The 22,978-nt window shown below is 41.4% G+C and overlaps 1 protein-coding gene across 2 annotated transcripts; it reads right to left on the bottom strand.

Annotated features, from left to right (window-relative positions):
- Positions 1-7,215: 7,215 nt before the first annotated feature.
- SLC20A1 (solute carrier family 20 member 1) lies at positions 7,216-22,895 on the bottom strand. Of its 2 annotated transcripts, none has more exons than XM_058534619.1 (11): positions 22,702-22,895; positions 21,652-22,267; positions 21,314-21,454; positions 21,043-21,128; positions 16,505-16,601; positions 13,905-14,024; positions 11,854-12,123; positions 11,178-11,736; positions 10,013-10,198; positions 9,352-9,436; positions 7,216-8,519 (listed from the first exon to the last, which is right to left on the bottom strand). In XM_058534619.1, exons 2-11 carry the CDS (start codon positions 21,995-21,997, stop codon positions 8,358-8,360), a joined length of 2,052 nt encoding a protein of 683 aa, XP_058390602.1. In that variant the 5' UTR covers positions 21,998-22,267; positions 22,702-22,895; the 3' UTR covers positions 7,216-8,357. The 2 variants fall into 2 exon arrangements, with proteins under 2 accessions (XP_058390602.1, XP_058390603.1); XM_058534620.1 differs by having other exon boundaries at positions 22,782-22,895.
- Positions 22,896-22,978: the final 83 nt, after the last annotated feature.

Below are 22,978 nucleotides of genomic sequence, written 5' to 3'. Positions count from 1 at the left end.
TCTTCTATTTTCGTGTATATTTGAAAATCTCCATAATTAAACATTTTTTTTCTAAGCAGCAGCAGTTCAGCCCCCAGATCCTCTGCCCCAGACTGTAGTCAGGCATCTGTCTTGTATGTGGCATTAGGCTGGGAGTTGATTTTATAAAGGGTACAACAGAGGGCCCATCGATTGGCAAACAGTGGATGGAGTTAAGGGCAAGTAATATACAGGCAGCCCTCACTTTGCACAGTAGGTGCGGGTCCATAAAAATGACCCTGCAAGCTGAAACCATGCAAAGTGACCTAACGATCAACAGGAAAAATGACGGCTGTCCTGTGAACTTTAAAAATTTTTGTCAAAACGTTAAAACTGACAGTTATAAATGTATACAAAAATGAAAAAAATAGTAAAACTATTTATTTAGTACAGTAACTTAAAACCTTAGAAATAGTGGGATTAAAGTGTGTTCGGATCAGCTTTCAATTTTTTACCTTTCTTTCACTGTTGTGAAATACCTCTGAGAAGTCCCTTCATGGGAAGTTTCGGCCAGCGTCACTTCCTCTGGGACACCTGCATCCTTTTCATCACAATCTCTTTCCTCATTTATGCTGACAAGTTCACCTTTACTCAGCTCCTCTGGCTGCCTATCTAGAATCTCTCAAACAGCAGCAGCGTCATTCTCCCCACTGTCAAGTACAACTCAGTTGAATTTGAATCCTGCAAAGTTATTTGCAGTGTAATAAGTTTCTGCCACACTGCACGTTACTGTTACTTTCCGCCAGGATGGTTTTGATTTCTTTCAAACCTCAGCTAAAGAAATTGCAAAATCTCCAGTTGAGGTATCAACAAGCCTGCCCAAAATTCTGTTACAAGTTGAAATAACCTCTTTGTCCATTGGCTGGATCAATGAAAGTTGTGTTTGATGATAAAAAGCAAGTTTTCACACTTTTATTCAAGCCCCCAAGAGAATCTGGAACATAATCTAACAGTAGAGCTAAAAGCTGACGTTATCTCCCTACCGCTGGGAGATAAGGAAGCAACACTACCAAAAGCTTTGTCATCTGTGAGCGAAGGGAATAATAAATGCCCAGCAACCAATCACCAACAGACTTTGAAAGAAGTGACCTGATAGGTCATTGATCGTGACATGCATCTGTTCTTTTGTAAACGTGATTTGTGGGCTAAGAGCTAGCATTCAAGTTTGTACTTTATGCAATTAGTCAGTTAATGTACACGGCAACTGAAATCTGAACTGTGCTGTTGGGGAACTGGTGTTATTTACCTAATTGGTGGTAATAAATTAGCGCATATTGGAGCCATATAAAACGAGGACTGTCTGTACTGAAAACAGCGAGATTAAATAGACAGTGACCTCTCTTCTCACACTGCACCCCAGAACTTTGAGCAGTCAGGCTTTTACCTTTTGGATTCTTGTCTGGGATTCCCCCAAGCAAACAGTCTAACCAGATGACCTTAGACCACGGTTTCTCAGCCTCAGCACTTCTGACACTTCAGACCAGATGATTCTTGGTTGTAGGGGGCTGCCCCTGTGTACTGTAGGATCTTTACAACAACATCTCTGGCCAGCAGCATCTCCCAACTGTGACAACCATCCATGTCTCTAAATATTGCCACATATCCCAGCAGGCACGAGCAACAAAAATCGCCCCTGGTTGAGAGCCACTGCCCGAGACAAAGGCCCCAGAAGATGACAAGTGCCACCCACACACTTAGAGCTTCCCACCAGCATTTTAGTGCTCCACTCTTAAGTATGAGCAGATGACCAAAGATCACCAGGCAGCTAAGGAAAGCTTGGCACGACAGAGACTAGAGCAAAAAGCCAGGGTAAGAAGTAGAAAGAGAAATATTTTAATAGATTAAAATTATCACTAATATCCTCAAACAAAAAACATTTTTTTGATTGCATCCATGAAATAGGATGCTATTTTTTTTTTTAAGTTTTTGGGAATTAAAAAGGTACAGAAATCTTAATAGCAGGATCTGACAATAGTCGAGGACATCTCTCAAAAAAAGGACAGCAGGATTTGACAACAGAGTTGAGGACATCTCTCAAAAGGACAAGGCCAGAGAAACAGAAAACTGTATTGAGTAAAAAACTGGGAAACTGGAGAACTAGTTCAGTAGCTTAGCTAAAAAAGAAAAGAAAAAAATTGTGGAGGATATCCAAGTAATTCAGGAAGTTCCTAGAACTAAAAGATGTGACTTTCTGACTTCAAAGGGGTGAAACACTCAGTCCATTAAAAAATAAACCAACTCTTCACTGTCAAGTTTCCAACACTAAAAACTAAATATCCAACAAGCTTCCAGAAAGATGGGTCACACACACACACACAAGGGATCAGTCATCAGAAAGGCTTCAGACTTCAATAGCAGCACTGAAAGCAATACCGTCTGTATTCTGAAGGGAAATTATTTCAAACCTGTGTGAAGATAGAATCAAAACATGTTCAGACATGCAAGGTCTCAAAAACATCCTCCCCTATACTCTTTCTCAGGAAGCTGCTAGAGGGTATTCTCCACAAAGACAAGGAAATAAACCAAGAAAAACGAAAACAGGGGCTACAGGAAATAGGAAATCCAACAAAGGAGGTAAAAGAAATCCCCACAATGAGGGAGGGAAATTTTAGGATGCACATGTGAAACTGTCTGGACCAGAGCAGATCAGAAGCTGTGAGTGAGGCTTGTGAATGAATTGGTAACATTCCTATTGCTTTTGATAGTCCTAAAAGGAAATTAGACAACTGGTGGAGAGTTTTGGCATGGATTAGTGATAAGAACCTAAAAAAAAAAAGACAACTTACTCCAAGGAAAAAAAAGTTATAGTCATGTGCTGCATAACATTTCAGTCAATGACTGCATAAACAACAGTGGGCCTAGATTATAATGGAACTGAAAAATTCCTATCACCTAGTGACGTCATAGCCATAGTAATGTCATAGTGCCATACCTTACCCATGTGTTTGTGGTGATGCTGGTGTAAACCTACAGTGCTGCCAGTCGTATAAAAGCATAGCACACACAATTATGTTATGTACACCACATACTACTTGATAATGATAATAAATGACTTACTGGTTTATGTATTTACTATACTTTTTATCACTATTTTAGAGTGTACTCTTTCTACTTATAAAAAAGTTTCCTGTAAAACAGTATGCCATGTTACGCCTGCAGCAGCCTCATACATCGTGTTCATTGCATCTCTTGATTACATCATTGTCTCTTGTGCTTCATTTAATTTCACGTTGTTTTGGTCATCATGGCTCCTAAGTATACAAAATCCACTGCTAATGCTGCCAGCAAGAGGTCACATTGAGTGATTGACCTGGAAATGAAATTAAAGGTGATTAAGGACTACCAAGGTGGAAAATCAGTGATGGTTATTGCTTGCCAGTCAGGCATGTCCCATTCCGCCATAGCTACCATCTTGAAGAACAAGAACAAAGTGACAGCAGCTGTCAAAGAAGCTGCTTCACTGAAGGCAACGAGACTAACAAACATTCGAGAAGGGCCTGTATCAGACATGGAGAAACTTCTAACGACCTGGCCTGAAGACCAGACACCAAAGCGTAGCCCTCTCACAACCATGACAATCACGGCCAAAGCAAAAAGTTTGTTTGCAACGTTGAAAGAAAAGGCTAAACTCAACTATGATGTTGAATTCACTGCTAGCTCTGGGTGTTGAAATAATTCAAGAATCATTCATTATCTCATATGTGAGTGGTAAGTCTCCACGTGCTGATGTAAAGGCAGCTGAAGAATTTTTGGAAACTCTAGATAAGCTGATTGTGGAGGAAAATTACTGGCCAGAGCAAATATTCAATATGAAGGAAACCTCTCTATTCTGGAAACAGAAGCCTGAAAGGACTTTCATCACTAAGGAGGCCAAGTCAATACCAGGTTTCAACGCTTTTAAGGATAGGATAACAGTCTTGCTTGGTGGCAATGTTGCAGGCTACAACTTGAAACTCCTTGTGAGGGCTGGCCCCGTGGCTTAGTGGTTAAGTGCGTGCACTCTCCTGCTGGCGGCCCAGGTTCGGATCCCGGGCGTGCACCGACACACCGCTTCTCTGGCCATGCTGAGGCCGCATCCCACATACAGCAACTAGAAGGATGTGCAACTATGACATACAACTATCTACTGGGGCTTTGGGGGAAAAAAATAAATAAATAAAATTATTAAAAAAAAAAAAAAGAAAAGAAACTCCTTGTGATCTGGCACACTGAGAACCCTAGGGCCTTCAAGCACATCAATAAGCGCACACTCCCAGAGTACTCTAAGAGCAATAAGTCGTCACGGATGACTCAGCTCCTCTTCCAAGATGACTTCCTGAATTGCTATGCCAGAGAAATGGAGTACTGTTTAGAGAATAACATAACCTTCAAGATTTTGCTTATTTGTTGATAATGCTCCCAGACACTCTCCTTTTAATGATCATCTTCATCATTCCAATATCAAAGCGGTGTTTCTCCCTCCAAACACCACCTCTTTGATCCAACCAATGGATCAAGGAGGTATAGCAGCTTTTAAGGCCTACTCCCTGTGAAAGATCTTTGCCCAGGCTATTGCTGCAACTGAGGAAAACACTGACGAGGTGGTTCCAGAGGAACTGACTGATGAGGAGTTGTTGGACTGAACAGGAATGCATAGCTGAAGAGGAGGCAAGAGGAGTAAGCCGCAGAAGAAAAAGAATCCCAGAATATTCAGTGACGAGTTTAGCAGCTCTCGCAGATCTCAATAAGCTCCTTAAAAAATTCGAAAACATGGAACCTAACACCGAAAGGTTTTCATTAGTAGGGAGGAATGTTCATGGTACATTATCTGCTTACAAGCAACTCTACGATGAAAGACACACACTAAACAAACCACCATGGACATACAAAAAAGTGACACTTCCTCAAGAGCCTCAGACAGGTCCTTCAGGAAGTATTCCAGAAGGCATTGTTATCACAGATGACAGCTCCATGTGTCACTGCCCCTGAAGACCTCACACTGGGAACGAGGTAAGGAGGTGGAAGACTGATCTCGATGACCCTGACCCTGTGTAGTCCCAGGCTAATGTGTGTGTCTTCATTTTTAACAAAAAAGTTCGGGGGGAAAAAAAAAAATTTTTAATAGAAAAAGGCCTATACAATAAGGATATAAAGAAAATATTTCTTGTACAGCCGTACAACGTGTATGTTTTAAGCTAAGTGTTATTACAAAAGAGTTAAAAAGTTGAAAAAATTAAAGTTACAGTAAGCTAAGGTTAACTTACTATTGAGGAAAATTTTTTTTTATAAATTCCGTGTGGCTTAAGTGTACAGTATTTATAAGTCTACAGTGGTGTACAGTAATGTCCTCGGCCCACTCACTCCCTGACTCATCCAGAGCAACCTCCAGTCCTGCAAGCTCCATTCATGATAAGCACCCTATACAGGTGTACCATTTTTTATCTTTTATACCGTATTTTTAGTGTACCTTTTCTGCTTAGATACACCAATACTTACACAAATACACACCAATACTTACAACTGCCTACAGCATTCAGTATAGTAACATGCCGCACAGGTTTGTAGCCTAAGAGCAACAGGCTATACCATATAGGTTTGTGTAAGTATACTCGGATGGTTGCATGATGAAATCACCTAACAACACATTTCTCAGAATGTATCCATCATTAAGCGACACACAACTATACAAAAAAAGTGATCACAATATGTTTACTACAAGACTCAGCAGCTCAGTAATATTTTTTGAATACTCTATTGTTCTTACCAAAATTAAGACCCAATTATACAGTGAAGGTGGGAGGTTACGGTCTGTGTATGTTAAAAGCTGAAGATTAAACTAATCATTTTCCAATATAGGAAGTCAAGAGCCAAAAACTGAAAGGGTCAAGTAGTAATACACGCATATTATTTACATATACAGAGGATAACTGAAATAACACAAGATTTGAAAATGGTTGCCTCTGGAAAGGAGGAAATGCTGGTGAGACCAGTTTTTGTTACAAGCTATGTTCAATCACCCGACTCCTTAATATGCCCACGTACAACCTTGATTTAAAAAGGCCAGGGTTCTCACCAGCATATGTCCCCAGGTCATGGCAGCTATTACTATATACAGAGATACAAACTCTCTCTGGTCTCTGCCTAGAGAAACACATCCTTGGTTCAAGTATTTTCTCAGCTGCCCTCTCTTGAGCCAAGGGAAAAATGTTGGGGAAGGTTACTCTTCATTTAATCACAGGGCAAAGATAGAATCTGGGCTTGGGTGAGGTCATATAGTACCAGGAGAGGAAGCCATTACCAAAACTCCCAGAGGGTCTCTTCCAGAACCCTCAGTTCAAGGCTTAGTGCTAGGTTCTCCTTTACCACAGCCCCTTCCTTTTTCCTCAAATAAGAAGTCACAGCATACTTTCAGCCAGCCCCAAAGGCTACAACTGATGTTCATTCTCTGCTAACACATAATAGTGGGAAAGATACAGCAGTTCTCCAGGCCTGTTTCACCACCTGTAAAATAAGGGTAAGACCTACTGCAAAAGGTCTTGAGAATTAAACGTATATAAAAAGCTTGGGACAGTGCCTGACAGTAAATGGGGAACATTTTCTGAGCGACTCCATGGCATGTACCTAACCAGTGGTTTAACCTCTCTCAGGTGCAGGTCAGGCAGGCACAGCCTCCTTATTGTTACAGTCTGCCTTCTAAAAATCATCTTCTTAAAACTGACTCTCAGGACAGGAACCATCAACCTAGTTTGCAAAGCTATGCACTTTTCATTAACTGTTCTGATCAAGGGTAAAAGAGATAATAGTCAAGACAGAAAAGGGCCAGCCCCGTGGCTTAACGGTTAGGTGCGCGCGCTCCGCTACTGGCAGCCCAGGGTTCGGATATCGGGCGCGCACCGATGCACCGCTTCTCTGGCCATGCTGAGGCCACGTCCCACATACAGCAACTAGAAGGATGTACAACTATGACATACAACTATCTACTGGGGCTTTGGGGGAAAAAAAGGGAGGAATGGCAATAGATGTTAGCTCAGAGCTGCTCTTCCTCAGCAAAAAAAAAAAGAGGATGATTAGCATGGATGTTAGCTCAGGGCTGATCCTCCTCACACACACACAAAAAAAGACAGAAGAATACAACACTGAGAATTTTTAAATGAAGCTGAGCTACACACAAACGCCACTCATTTTAGCATGCTTTATAATTTATAATAGCAAAGCTAGAAATAATCTAAATAAGGGTCTGGTAAAATAAAACAGTCAATTCAAACAGGAAACTTTTGAATTGTTAAAAACAATGAGTAAGTCTCTATGTGCTAACGTGAAAATGCCTAGGCTGTGCTATTAAAAGGAAAAATGCCAAACTGTTACAACAGTCCCTGTGGTATAACGTCATGTGTATTCTGGGATCACAAAAAAACCTAACAAGGAGGAACGGGGAATTTTAAGTTGGATGGTAATTCTCGCTTGTTAAGACAGTCCCTCTCCCAAGAATGGCATAAAGCTAACTGATTGGGAGCCGAGATGCTTCAAATATGAACAAAAACCATGAGAACAAATTTTCTAAAAATTGTAGGCTTTTTTATTCAGTTAAGAGGTAGACAGATGAACATGGAAGGCTGTCCCATTTCACTTGCCCAAAGTTCATATTCCACTTCATTCATCCATCCCACACTGCCAGGAATCTTACAGAAATAACCAAGACTGCCAGAAGCCTTTTTCCTTTTACTTCTTAGCAATAATAGTCAATGAATTGCTTGCAAAGAAGTTACTACTAACTTAAATTTTCACTGTGTCCAAAGAACATCATCCCCATAAGAAGTTCTCATATATGCCAATAGAACCTGCCACTACAGAGAGGAGGGCAGAGTACAAATGACTATTTCTCTAAGAGACTACAAGGGAAGCTTCAGTTATGTTTTTTTGTTGTTAAGTCCCTGTGCATGTTAGGGCAGAAGCTGGGGAAACCACCAAAGCAGAGCACACTCTGTCAAATGGCTCCGAATGATTGGTTAAAGGAAAAAAAAAAAAAAAATCACTAGTATCTTCAGAAACACCATTAACACATAATGGAATTGAAGCCTGATACAAAAAGTAGAGAAATATGTACAGGAATTCACAGCCCAGAAGGAAAAGGGACCTCAAGAGGAACCAGTGGAAATCTGGCTATTTTACATAGCTAATTTTGAGACAAGTCATATTTAGCACAAAAGCAATTATAGCACAAATAACACTTCCCTCCCACAGCTCCCAAACTTTAAAAAGATTCTTGTCAGTCTTCTGTTAACACTGTAATCATTCTTCAAAGGAGCAGGAATGTGTAAGGTGGTCCCAAACATTGACAGGAATTTTAATTCCAAACAGCTTCACGCTCTGAGGACGACATACTTGAAGACTGCCATAATAGCAGCACTGATAACACCAGAAATGGGGACTGTGACAAACCAGGCCATAAAAATGTTGCGGAAGAGTCGCCAGTCAACAGCCTTTTTGGATCGGAGCCAGCCAACCGATACAACAGAGCCCACCTAGCAGAGGAACAGATCAAAGAAACTAGTTACTAAAGTGCCAAGGGTATTTTGGTAAATAACGTGACCTTATGTTAGGTAAGGAGCCTCACACAGCTGGCCACGGCTGATTCCATGAAAGCTGGTTTCTAACAGGTTAAGAAGGAGATTATTCATGGGAAGGTGAAGGCAATATAAAAATCATCAAATCTGTGCTGAGGTAAAATATGATAGGAAAAGAACATTTCCATATTCCCTTCTGAGTTACCAGAATTTAACGAACTGCTTTAATAATAAACTGCATTAATAATAACAAACTGCTTTAATAATAAATTTAAGTTTCAGATTTTCCAGAGATCATTCTAGAGGGAGGCTGATATGAGACCTAATGGCCAATCACCTGGAGAGATATCCTGGAAGAAAAAAGATGACTCACAGGCTCCATGGTGAACTAACAAACTCCCTCAAGGAAGCCAGTCCCTTCCTTTTCCTATAGTTATCATACGGTCATCAAGCAACCTTAGGATTCCAAGTGTTTCTCAGTACCTCAATCTATGCTTTCTCAACAGTCCAGCAAGCCTCACAGACTTGCTAGCTCTATATAAAAGGACTTTTGTACCATTTGGGGAGAATATCTCCTTAAATAAGTGTACTAGACACAAGAAATTGTAAAATGTACGCATTTACATTCTTGTAGTCACTTGTTCTAAACCTTGTGACCTCTTCAAGACTCTGACTGCATATAACTTTCTAAACCAAAGTATCAAAGTAAAAAACACCAACAAAAACACAACAAAACTCTACATATTACTAGAACCATTCAAAAGACACAGTACGCTTATATTGCACTTACTTTACAATGTGTCGTACTGATGGGAAGACCAATATTTGATGCAATTACCACAGTGAGGGCAGACGCCAGTTCAATACTGAAGCCACTATAGACACAAAAAGATTACTTGTCAAGAATGGAATTCGATTTTTTTGATAAGCTAACACTACCTCGAGTTAACGAAATCGTGCTGTGCTGTACTCAATGACAAAGCCTCCACTGACATCTTTACTTTGCTATACCTCCTGTAATCTACTTTAAATATCAGGCCACAGCACTCCTCTTTTCCCTCTTCTCTAATGTTTGAAGTTTTAAGGTTTCCTGGAAGCCCATCACTCAAGTTTGCACTTTTACTTTGAAGAATCTGGTAAACATCAGTCCTAGCTCCCACATAAAGACAAACAAGGCCAAGTACATATACCTATTCACTCTTAGCACACACATCTTCCTCAGAAAAATTACGTTGTTAGAAACTACTGGAGTTGAATAAATATTTGATCAAAACTACATTTAAAGCCCAGACAATATGTAAAATCCAAAAAGTTCACACCAACAAGAATAATATCAGAAACTTATACAAACTTGGTTACTTCAACTACAGGTGATTTATGTGATGGCACTATACAGTATTACATATCTTAAGAAAATGAGCACTAGCCTAAGACCTGCTTTACCAACTTACCTAGAGGGCGTGATTGGTGTCAGATCCTTCCCCATGGTCTGGATAACTCTCCTTCCCCACACCCACAGACCAATACAGATACCAACACCACCATACAGCAGAAGCCATATTGGTGTTGCTACTTTTGAAGAAATGTCTCCTGTGTCATAAACCAGATACAAAGCAACCAGAGGACCGATGGCATTGCTGAAAGAAAAAAGAGGGCAGATACGATGTTTTAGGGGCTGGCCCGGTGGTGTAGTGGTTAAGTTTGCTGTCCCACTTCAGAGGCCCAGGGTTTGCAGGTTTGAATCCAGGGCAGGGACCTATGCACCGCTCATCAAGCCGTGCTGTGGCAGGCGTCCCACATATAAAATAGAGGACGATGGGCACAGATGTTAGTTCAGGGCCAATCTTCCTCAGCAAAAAGAGGAAGACTGGCAACAGATGTTAGCTCAGGGCTACTTTTCCTCAGCAAAAAAAAAAAAAAAAAAAGGGAATTAAACAACATATTTAAAACAAAAATACGATTTTTCAGGCAGAACTAGAACTCGGCAAGATCCAATTTGCTCAATTACTTGCTGGGGTTGTCTAAAGCAAAGCTTTCAAACTCATTTACCAAACGGGTCTTTCTTTCAAAGGAAATAAACGGAACCCCAACATACACAATGGAAGAAAATGAGCTGCTCTCACAGAGGGGAATGCCATGCATTTGGTGGCCTGTCTTCCTATAGGTAGCCTAAAGCAACTCCAGGGTTCCAATCTAAAGCAACTCCAGGGTTCCAATGAACGCTTTACAAACCATAGAATTCATTCTACAGGGAAATGATTTTAAGTTTTTCATCTTACATCCCCAAACTGACTCTCAAAAGAACTGGATCCCATCTCAACGGACAAAAAGGCTTTTCTGTGAAAGCTATTTGTATTTATCATCTACAGAAACAAAGTTCTGTTTATCATCTACAGAAACAATGTTCCTAATAAAATACATTCACTGTAATCTCTCTAAAGAAAAAAATTTTACTGCCTGTTTTATTAAGTCAATAGCTGCTATTACCTTATCCTATCTAGATTATTTAGTGCCCCACAGGTGGTATGAGTACCACAGCCACGAGCCTGGCCTTATAAAAGGGATAAGGTGGTATAAAAGTAGAATGAGCAATGCTAAGATTCAAAGTCGACTGACCTGACGTCATTGCCGCCATGGGCAAACGACCCAAAGCAGGCTGTGAGGATCTGCAGGAACTGGAAGAGGAGAGACACTTCTGGTTTATCCTGGTCACACCACTCTTCTAGAGAGCCGCTACTGCCTTTTCTGTCACCCAGACCCATCTCTGCCTTGACGCTCATGTCCATCTCAGAGGCCGAGTGCATGTCAGACACCGCATTGCAGTAACTAGTGTAACTGTCCATTCGAATTCGCTTCTTGCTGTCTGTGTTAGGCCACGTCAGCTTCTCCATTTCTTCAGCTTTCTGTTCACCTTCTTTGGCACGGAATGAATCCAGAGGCATGCCACAAATTGCCATGGTATACGAAGTATAGCTGTTATTGCGCCTCAAGGGTTTATCACCAGAATCTCCCATGCAGTCGCCCACCTTGGCAAGATGTAATTTATGGAGCAGCTCTTTGTATAAGCCAGAATCTTTATGCACTGTGTGATACTGATAGTGGCCACTGGAGTTCATCTGGTTACTGACGGCTTGATTGAACTGAACAAGGTTCCCATTAGGCAACTGCACTGCACCTGGCCAAGGCCGAAAAGGTAACATTCAATACAGAGAGCACCAGGTCCCAAGCCTCCTCACCAGTACAGCTAACACAGTGAAACTCTATGTTCCCCACCGGAGGAAATTCCACTCACCGTTTATGGCACTGTCTATGCTGGTTTCCTCTTTCAGGTCCACACTGGGAAGCCTCTCTCGCTCTGGTGCTTCTTCCAAGTCTCCAAGTTTGAACGAGACTGTTCTCTCTTCCACCACAGCCCGGAGGGGCACAGCAGCAGACCCTACCTCAGAAACAGGACTCCTGGTTTCAATATCACTGACAGACAACTTTGTTTCTTCATGGTCTTCTTTCAAGCTGTTCTTTTTTTCCATTAAGGGGCTTTCAGAAGGACTACACTTTATTTCTCCTAGAAAAGAAGGATTTTTTTGTTTGGTTTTGACAAAACCAACTTGTTCTACATTTTCCTTTTCCCTCATCTCAAAAAAATTCAACTCAAAATAAGAACATATGTAAACTCCAGCGAAAATTCAGGGTAATTTTCCTATCTGCTTAATTTGCTGTTATCTCTTATATCTTTCACTTACTTGGGAAGAAACCAACAACGCACCATGGGTTGCAAACTTTTTCAGTAAAGGGCCAGATAGCAAAATATTTTAGGCTTTCTGGGCTCTATTGTGTATTCCCGTTCTTTGCAATCTTTTACAGATGTAAAAACCATTCTTAGCTCCCTGTTGACCCATCCTGTAGTGAAGGCAGCTCAAGAATGAGAGATGATTGAAAATTTGAACTGCACCTAGTTCATATTCTTATTTTAAAAAGGAATCCCTCCAAATTTAAGTCCATGAGTTCAAGCAAAGAGACAAGCTCAATGCAGGCAACTAAAGATGACAAGTTTAATTTTCGCTTCTACAAAACAAAGAGACGTGCGTGTGGTTCTAAATTCCACGATCAGGTAGGAATATTTTCTGCCTATCGTACCAATGCCCAGTATATTGACATGTTCATTCAGGCATCATAGTCAAGCTACAGACTAGGACATAAAACACTAGCAAGACTTGTCTCATCTTCTCCCAGACTGAGGGAAAAATGAGGTCAGGAAGTCCTGAACGCCTCGCTCCCCCTGTGCGCTCAGCAGAGCCCGACTAGCACTGGGCCTCTTGGAGGCTCCTCAGTGCAGCTGCATGATGCAGCACTCTTCCTAATGCCACTGCAGCCTGCGTCCCTCGCTTCTGAAGAACAAACTAACCAACGTTTGCAGATGGAAAGGGCAGAAAAAGAGTATTTTAAGAAAGCTCAGTCAGTAAGGAAAGGAATACAAGACTTAAGTAAGACTGACACTAACCAAAGTTTATTCAATATTTAATTACACAATACACTATATGTAGTAATGTCCTAAGCGATTCCTTCACATGACACTTGAAAATAAATGTTTACCTCTAGACTTTGTGCTACAATTCTGAGAATCAACCAAATCAAAGTCAGATATATACATCAGCCTTAGCTTTGCATGTCTGAATCTGAATTTACACACAATAGGTGGGGTAGATGTTTCCTCTGTGAAAGCTTTAGTCCCTACCCCTTATTTTTCATTAAGGTATCCTCATCCTTCTCAATTAACACAGGCTATAACTTCTCTGTATTTATCTATCATGTCACTGCCACTGGGTCAAGGTACAGTAACAAAATAGATTAAATGCCAGGGGCCGGCCCAGTGGCGCAAGCGGTTAAGTGCGCGCGCTCCGCTGCGGCGGCCCGGGGTTCGCTGGTTCGGATCCCGGGCGCTCACCGACGCACTGCTTGGTAAGCCATGCTGTGGCGGCGTCCCATATAAAGTGGAGGAAGATAGGCACAGATGTTAGCCCAGGGCCGTCTTCCTCAGCAAAAAAAAAAAGAGGAGGATTGGCAGATGTTAGCTCAGGGCTGATCTCCTCACAAAAAAAAAAAAAAAAAAAAAAAAAAATAGATTAAATGCCAAGCTTGTCTCTGCAGCATGCGTCAAATATTCCTGCTGACTAGGTCTCAGACCATTTTAAGTAAATAAGAACAGTTTGGACAATAAACCCATATCCTCAAATTCCCATTTAAAATGATTATGCCAATCTATCCAAATCGATTTTTGCAGGTGGTCAAACAAAAAGAAATAAACACATTACTAATTAAAATTTCCTGCTACGATTTGTTACTTACGTTCGATTTTTCTCTTCATCCTGGGACATACAAAGAACCAGACGATAAGGGCACAGAAAACTGCACATCCCACCGAGATGAGGATGGTACCCCACAGAGGAAGTTTGTCAAAGCCCAGCACTAGGAGATAAAATGGTGCATCTTGAAAACCCCAGGGCAACAGCCCCCTGCAATAAAGTGTAAACCCTCCTTTGGGGACTCTGGGGTTCCCCCAGCCAGCCCATCACCCTTTACAGCTGCTGCTAGCCTTAAGCCCACAGGATTTACTGTGCTAGCAGCTATACAAATTTGGGAGAAAAATGTAATGGTGATTGGAAACCCACACCAGTCTGGCCCACTTTACAAACCTGCTAGGCTGAAGTCTCCCATGCTCCTTCACAAACTAACTTTTTTCTTTGTTTTAGTAGTTAGTAAGGCTTACTATACTGTGAGGATCTGCAACTAGCTATGAAAAAATGGAACCGTTCCACTCTCCAGCCTCCAGATGGTAGCTGCCACACATTACATTTGCACATACAAATTTTAATGTTAAAATAGGAAGGTGCCCCAGCAGTCACATTTGTCATACTGATATAATTCTCTTTGCAAGTTATCACATCCATTGTACTTAGCCTCCAATAAAATCTTTACAAGAGATAACAAGATTATCCCTTAGGACAAATTATCAAACTAAAATACAGAAAACAGGGATATTATCATCAAAAGGTTTATATAATTCAAAGGGCTGCCCTTTCATAAAGAAAAGAATTTAGTGCTAATTTCATTAACAAGCCACACCTTAAAAGAGAAACTTAGCTACTTTTCACATGGCTCAGGGATCATCAATATTAGTCATCATCTGCTCATCACTTAAATGCCAATAAGCTTCAAGCCACTAGCCTATATTAATGACAGAGGCAAAGCACCATAGAATCCTATTTAAGCCTAAAAGATGTTATAATGATCTGTAGTTTATCCAAGAATAGCTTAGTTACTTGTGGTTGTTTTGCTTTATTTTGATTAGGAATTAAATTACTTATAAAATGGAAATTTTATTGCCCCCCAAAATGATTAATATTTAAAAATTAGATATAAATTGAGGTCCTTTCAAAACTCAAGTTCTATTGTGACTATAAATCTTTTCATTTTAATTCCTATAAATTTTTATCATGTAGTTGGTCATACAAATTAAAATATATGTGAAATTTAATCAATCTCTATCACAATTTAAATTTTCCTACATTCCAAGTCAAAAGAGGAAATGAGACTGGTTTTTCTTGTAAATGATCCACGAAGGACGGAACAAAAATCTAAGTTCCCTTTTCCAAAAATGATTGAAAAGAATTTTAAGTTTCTACTTTCACTGTACTATGAGCTTTGCCGCCATTACATAAAACATCAGTGCTGAGAGCCTCATGGGAGACTTGAGCTTAGCATTAAGAACCCAATTTAAAACAGAATGAAAACGCAGTATGCATGCTTTTCTTTGCCTGCACTGTTCGGTAACGAGTCTGGTATCCCCTAAGTAAGATCAATATTCTCATCAAGTTGTCCATTTTCTTTCCTGATTATTCCAAGAATAAAGTTAAAAATACTTAGCTAACTCCATTTTGGTTAGTGACATTACTTCAGTGAGGTTTAAGAAGCAAGTTACAATCCATTAGCCAGAAATGAAATTAATTTAGTGGGCCACGATGAATATTTTTTAAAAAAGCTAAAAAGGATATTTGAAAATAAGAGTACACAGCACATAGTAATAAGGTTAAGTGGCTTCAAGATAGTATTCCAGTTATCTTTCCCTCTCTATATGCATGTGTGTCCTGGGCAGCAATGTACAATGTATTCCTTCCAGTGAGTCATAGTTAAAAGATCGAAAGCCACTGACTTGATGGTCAAAGACCATCAGCTGAATGAACCTAGACAGCAAAACTGAATTGGTAAAGGCATGTACTGTCCTGCCTGACAAGGTATCATTCTTTTTCAGTTGCTAAATTAAACATTTATCATCATAATTTAATCCATACGTTGCCTTAGTCCCAACATAAAAGTAATCAACATTTCAATCTTTATAGTCTCACAAATTATTTTTCCTCTTAGCTGCATGAATTCTTCTTCCAAGTGCACTTAGATCGGGTATTAAACATCCCAACTCTTCTCATTCAAGCAGATTCAGGGGGGTAAATTTAGTACTTAGAAACAAAAGTAGCTCCATTTGGGAGAGAAAAATGAGAACATCCAGCAAATCAGTCCTAAATGACTGATTATTGAAGACCAAATATAACTAATGACTCTTCAGCAGTCAGTAGTCGAGGTCAGTATCAATTCCAGTATTTTTAGCATAGATAGGAGAAAGGGAGGGAGAAGATCATATTATCGTGGATCCTGTGAAGACTAAAGAGTAAAGGTCTGTAGTGATTTAGAATCTGAGCAGGTCTCTTTGGTTGAAAAACTATCTAGGTTAACTCAGCATACACTAGCCTGCAGCCTTCTGAAATGGGCGCAGGCCAGCCACCTTCTAGGAGATTTCAGCCCTGTAAAGCAAAAAGGGGTAAATTGGGCATTTAATGCAAGTTTTATAAACAACTTTAAATTCACATTTAAATATTTTAATATGTACTTACAAGGTGCTCCAGTATACATGATGGAAAAGAGGTTTATTCCAACTGTGCAGGCATAGAAAACTGGCAAAGCTCGCAAACCATTAGGAACTGGATCTGCCTGTAAGATATCATTAAGACCAATACCTTAAAAGCTGTAAAAGTTAACCCATTTAAATAGATCCTTGTAAAAGGGCAGGTTCACAAAATTACAGTGCCAATAACTGTCTCTCCATAGAGTTCTCAAGGCCAACTGGGCTTTTCCTACATTTGTTCCTGAAGTCTCCCTACTAGGACTGATCTCATCTTCTACTTCAATTTAAGTTTGTGTTTGGTTTTTTGTTTTGTGGTTTGTTGTTGTTTTGCTATTTTTAACAAGGCTATCTATACCAGTGACTGGTAATGTCCAGAATAATCAGTTTCAACACCCAGTGTTCTAAGGTACTTGATGTGCAGATGTAAATCGGAGCACACACCTCAAGATGTACTATACATTTGTAAGAGATATCGAGAAACAGACTACAAGATGTTAGAACATTTCTCACCTGGCTTTACACCTGCAAGTTTCTTAAAAACAAAACATGTAGTAGAATATACCTGTAACAACCATCTTATCTAGACATCTGATAAATATACCATAATTAATGATTTACCAAAGTGCTAAGATAAGAAACAGTTGTACATTAGGTCACCCCCTAATTCAACAGACTGTGCCGAGCACTATTCTGGGCACTGAAATACAGGAGTGAATGAGAAAAGTCTGCACCCTCATAGAACTGACATTTACATTCTAGCACAGAATAATGGAAAGTTAGTGACGAATGCTATAAAGAAAAATAAAGAAGGGTAAGAGGGCAGTGACAGAAGGAGGGGCACATTTTAATTTGGGTGCGGGGAGGTCAGGGAGTGAGTATCAGTGGAGTGAAGACACGAACGTAAGTCAACAAGCCATGTGTAGACGTAGGGGTAGAGGAGCAAACCACCCGGTGGGAGGCGGGGGTAGAATATTCCCTATCAGCAAGTGCAAAGGCCGTGAGGCAAAAAACTTGAAACGTTTAAACAACAGTGACAAGGCCAGTGTGACTGGAAATAAAGAGGGTTCCACTTAGAACAAATGTGTATTAATTCTACAGGAAAACACCGAAGTCAAACACTTAAAGAATGAGAGCACAGATCTGAATATATGGGAAGGCTACACCTTGAAGATGTTAATCTAAAGGTTTAATGCTATCTTGATCACAATCCAGTGGAAAATCTTGAGGAGAAACAGAGGGAACGACCCAAAAGTGATTCTAAGGCTTCTGACGAGAATATTCAACACATTGGGAAGAGGGAGGTAGTGGCTTAAGATCAAAGAAAACAAGAGAAAGTAAAGGTACCATTCCAAATCAGAGATGGGCCCTCACTGAAAACCACTGAATTTTAGCTCCCCTATCCCTCGTTTAACAGAATACTACAGATAGAGAAACAGCCAAAATAAAAACAATAGCCTATAGAACCTAGGAACTGTTAAGCATCCCTGGGTAACTCAACAATGTGGGTCACACCTAAAGGGCAGTCAATAAGGTTATGAACCTGAGGTGTATATGCATTTTTCTTCTCAGAACTATCCATGGTTTTAAGAAAATTCTCCAAGGAAGCTAAGACTCCCCCAAAATCAAAATCCATTAGTGTTTTATAGACATCATGTAGGGACTTCTCTTAACAGATTTTCAAATACTATTTGGTAATATGGTATCAAATCAAGCTGTAATTGATTGGTCAGAGTTGAGAGGAAGTAGCCGATATATATTTGTTTATTTTTTCTGTATAGCCCAATTACATATTCCCTGAGGTAACCAGTAATATATTAGTTGGGGATAAGGTAGGGAATGAATGACACTACTAACAGTTTATTATGAAATAAAGGCTCATGGTTTAAAAAACGTCAAAGTTCTTAAGAGTCTAGGAAAAAGGTAAAACAGGAACAGTCTCTCCCTTTTACTCCCTCCAGAGTCCTCTCAGCCACTCCCAAGAGGTAACCAGGGCTAACAATTTTATGATATTTTTATTACCATATGATCCATCTAACACACACTTAAAACTTCACCTGGAAATAATGTAAATATCTCATCATCCAGTTATGTGGGATGAGAAAGGGAGTCTTCATAACCCCCCATCTTCAATCAGAATAGTTCACTTTTTACATATTGGATGTTCCAGCAAGCTTTTGTCTAAAGAACAAGATTCCTCTGAGTTTGAAAAGATGTCCTAGATCTATTTAATGTGATTCTTAACAGAAGGGAGAATGCTGAAAGACCCATTCTCCCTGACTAGAATTTCAAGTCCCATTCTCTCTGACTAGAATTTCAATGCTTAACAGGAAAACCTTCCCCTTCCCCCATTCCTTGTTGACTGCCCCAGTCCATAACAGAAGGACCTCACCTCCATTCTGCGTTTTCCTACTAGACGACCCAACACCCTTGGAACAGACATTCAGAAAATAGAAAATTTTTAAAAAGCAATTTTAATGTTAATTTCCAAAATAGAAGCTTAAGTTGGAAAGTATCTTAATGGTCAAATATTCTGATTTTAACAGCCAGGACCCCCAAAGGTTACCAGTTTTCTTGAGATTTAAAACCTAACAGTAACCAGAAATAGCCACATGCATCACCTAAAAACTCAACTGTTATTGACAGATTGGACACAGTCTGTGTGGGGGGGGGGGGGTCGGAGGTGAGGAAGATCCGCAAAGTCAATGTTATTTTAAATACTATTCCAATTATCCTTGATCGTGTCCATCCTCATACTCACATAAGGAATACATAGCTAAGAAGTTAAAATATCTAACTTAAGTTCTCAGTAACAGCGGTTAAAAATGGCATGCATTCTTCAAATGAGAGGTTCTGGGCACCTGAATATCCCCCTTTGCACCTCAGAGCACCACCATTCCCCCTCCAGGAAAAAAGACAAGTGTGTTTTGTCTTGAGACACATAAAGTCTCTCCAGAATCTGCTTCTGAATAATCAACAAAGACCCAGCATAAACCTTTATAAAGCAGGAATCCATAACAAGGGATCCCATTAATTCTCCTGGTTCTCTGGTATGGAGCAAGCTATAAGGCTCTAATAAGAAAACTAAAAAATCTGGTGGGACTACTGGTAAGCCTCAAATTTAAGCATCATATTATCATATGCTACAGTTGTAGGGAGAGGGAGGGAAGGTGCTAATCATACTTGCTAAATAAAATAACACCAAACTTCGAGTCTGTTAGCATCAACGAACTGTTTACTCTCAAATTACACCAAGCTATAGATGTTTCAAGTTTTTAAAGTATTAAACTGCTATATTTTGCCAGACGGAGGCCATGGGAAACAGTGATGAGCGAATCACTTTACTAGTCAAAGAATTTCTATCGAGAAGAGGTATAATCCTTCCCTAGAGAAGCTTAGAACTAGACCAAACAAGTGTATCTGCATATATTCTTACCCCCTGGGATTAAGCTACCTATCTTCCTTCACTCAGATTTGAGTTTAGGAGCATTTTAAAAAACTTACAATGGGGACCATTAAGTGCCATTCACCTCAGAGAAAGGATAACCTTGTTTCCTGAGAAAAATGAATTTATTCTTACTGTAACTCAGTCCAATGACAACATCTCCTGCTGTCTACGTTTATTCTGGAGCCAGCATCAGACTCCTTGATAAAAGAAACACTACCGAGTCCCTCAAAAGGGATTTTCAAATGGACAGGAAATTAAATAGCTGTCTGGAATTTTTTTTTTTCACCAACAAAACAAAAACTACCTTTACAGGTTTTTTTTTTTTTTTACCTACTCTGAAAAATTAAGAGTCAAGTCACTCTAAGAGGTAGATCCCCCACCTAGGGGGGCTTATAAAATGGTTACAATATGGGCCAGCCCTGTGGCTTAGCGGTTGGGTGCGCGCGCTCTGCTGCTGACGGCCCGCGTTCGGATCCCGGGCGTGCACCGACGCACGGCTTCTCCGGCCATGCTGGGGCCGCGTCCCAGATGCAGCAACTAGAAGGATGTGCAGCTATGACATGCAACTATCTACTGGGACTTTGGAGGAAAAAATAAATAAATAAAATTATAAAAAAAAAAAAAAAATGGTTACAATAACCAGCACTACAGAAATAACTACGTAGAGACCCAAACTACTCTATTTAACCCGCAGCTAAGAAAAAGCCACAGGTCATCCCAACTTTACAGTTCAAATCCCAAGCATATTATGGTGGTTTAGACAAAGCAGTAATCTGCATGCAGCTAGACAAAGCCACCACAAATAAATTTCCTTATTTTTTCATCCTCGGTCTCTCCTATTTCTTGGCGCACCACAGTACTCATTCAATTTTTCCTTCCTGAATGCCTTCTTGGGTATTGAAAACTTGCTTGTTTTGGAGAACTCAGCAACATACAAGAAGTGTGTAGGACATAAAGAATTTTTTAACTTTCCAAGGCCACATACCTACATACCAATCACATTTCCAAGAATGCTATCGGTTTGAATACCATTGAGTGTGACCCATTAAAGGTCATACATAAGAGGGAGAGAAAAAGATTACCTTACGTAGGATGAATGCACGAACAAGGAAGAAGAGAATTCCAGACATAATACCAGAAAGCAGCGGAGAGACGAACCAAGACATCACTGGAATAGAACACATTAAGGAAAAAAAAAGTCAATGAATAAAAATCAGGAACCCAAAAGTTTAAATTTTAGTATTCTATCTTCAAACCTTTAATCTGTCCCTCCATTTTACACCATATTCTCTCATACATGATGCCATAACAGAGGACAATAAAAATTAAGAAGTCATTTAGAATTAGACATACCAATTTTTATCAGTTCAGACCACTTGACACCCTCCTGCCCCTTTGCCACAAGGGAGAAACCAATGGTTGCACCAACAATACAATGGGTTCCAGAAATGGGAAGCTTCAAAAACGAAGCCACTAGTTGCCACACAGCAGAACCTGAAACACAGTAAGTGTTTTTATTAAGTAAAATAATTAGTAAAGTAAAAATTTTATTAAGTCAAGGACAAAATTCCATTATGTACCCAGTGCCTCCTAAAGGAAACAATCTGAAAGGTAGAACACAGGACTGGAACTACCCAGGATAGGAATTTGCTCACCCATCACTAAGAAGACAATATATAAAAAGAACTTACCAAACATCGCACTGACTGAGCCAGCCATCAGCAGGTCTTGGGTAGAGTTGTACATCTCCACGTCAATCAAGCCCTTCCTGATTGTTTCGCTCACTTTGGCCCCCAGTAGGACAGAGCCCACTGTTTCAAAGATACTAGCCAGGATGCAGGCTTGCTTCAGGGTCACTACACCTGAGCCCACAGCTGTACCAAACGAATTCGCTACATCATTGGCTCCCACGGAGAATGCCAAGACAAATGCAATAATGAAGCCCAGGATCAGCATCCATAGGTAGTCCACCAACGGACCAGAAGCGGCGGTAGCAGCAACAGTACTGGTAATCGGCGTTGTCACGGTCGATGCCATTCTCCAGAGTAGTGGTTTTTTTAATTATAAGAGAATTACTGAGCGGCTTTCAAGATGTGTAAACAGAATATGAGGTATCCAAACTGCTATAATAAATAATATATATTATATGAACTTAAATACTGTAAACTACGGCACAGGAACCGAGCTGGGGAGTTACTGCTATACGCTGCGTATGGGCATCTGTTGTCTGGGGTTTCTTTGGCTCTGGAGAGCTAAAAGCAGGGAGCAGAATTCCATGTCTGCGAAGAGAAAGGACGCAAGTTCATCCTGCGGGGGGAGGGAGAAGACAACAATGGCAGCGCGCCCCTGGGGGGCCAGTCCGGCCCCTCGCGCCGGCCCACGAGGCTGGGGGCCCCGGCCGCGCCCTCCGCCCGCTGCCCACCGTCCCCTGCTCCGAGCAGCACACGCGAGGCGGCGCGGCACGTGGCGCCCGAGACCCGGGCCCGCGCGCCCAGCCCAGCCCGGCCCCCGCGCCGCCGGCCCGCGCGCGCCCTCCCCGCGAACACCGGAAAAGGGCCATTCCCGCGCGCGCCGCCCGGGGACCGCCAAAAAGGCCCGCGGGCGGGCGGGGTGGGGGAGGGAGGCAGGCAGGCGGCTACGAAACCGGAATCCCGCCGCGCCGGGCCGTCTCCCGCGCCGCGGAGTCCGCGCCCGGCCCCGGGGAGAAGAAAGAGCCTTTCCAAGGTGGCGCCGCCACTCACCAGAGAAAACGGGGGGCCGAGCGAGAGACGAGGACGTCCAGGCGGCGGCGGCGGCGGGCGGGAGCCACGGACGCACGCACCTGCTGCGGGCGAGCACACGGCCCGGGACGGAGGCTCCGGGGACGGTTCGGCGGGGCGGGCGACCCACCCGGGAAGCACCCTCAGCAGCCGAGAAGAGAAGGCACGCCGCGCACGCCGGCAGCCATCACTCAGGAGGCCCACGCCGCCGGCCCGTACTTATAGCCGGCGCCGCGACCCGCGTGACCCGCCGCGCCGC

The sequence above is a fragment of the Diceros bicornis genome, chromosome 40, assembly GCF_020826845.1.
Source record: "Diceros bicornis minor isolate mBicDic1 chromosome 40, mDicBic1.mat.cur, whole genome shotgun sequence".
In the NCBI taxonomy this organism is placed as follows: Eukaryota; Metazoa; Chordata; class Mammalia; order Perissodactyla; family Rhinocerotidae; genus Diceros; species Diceros bicornis.
The sequence above is the reverse complement of the archived record's forward strand: the minus strand, read 5'-3'. Positions and strand labels throughout refer to the sequence as shown.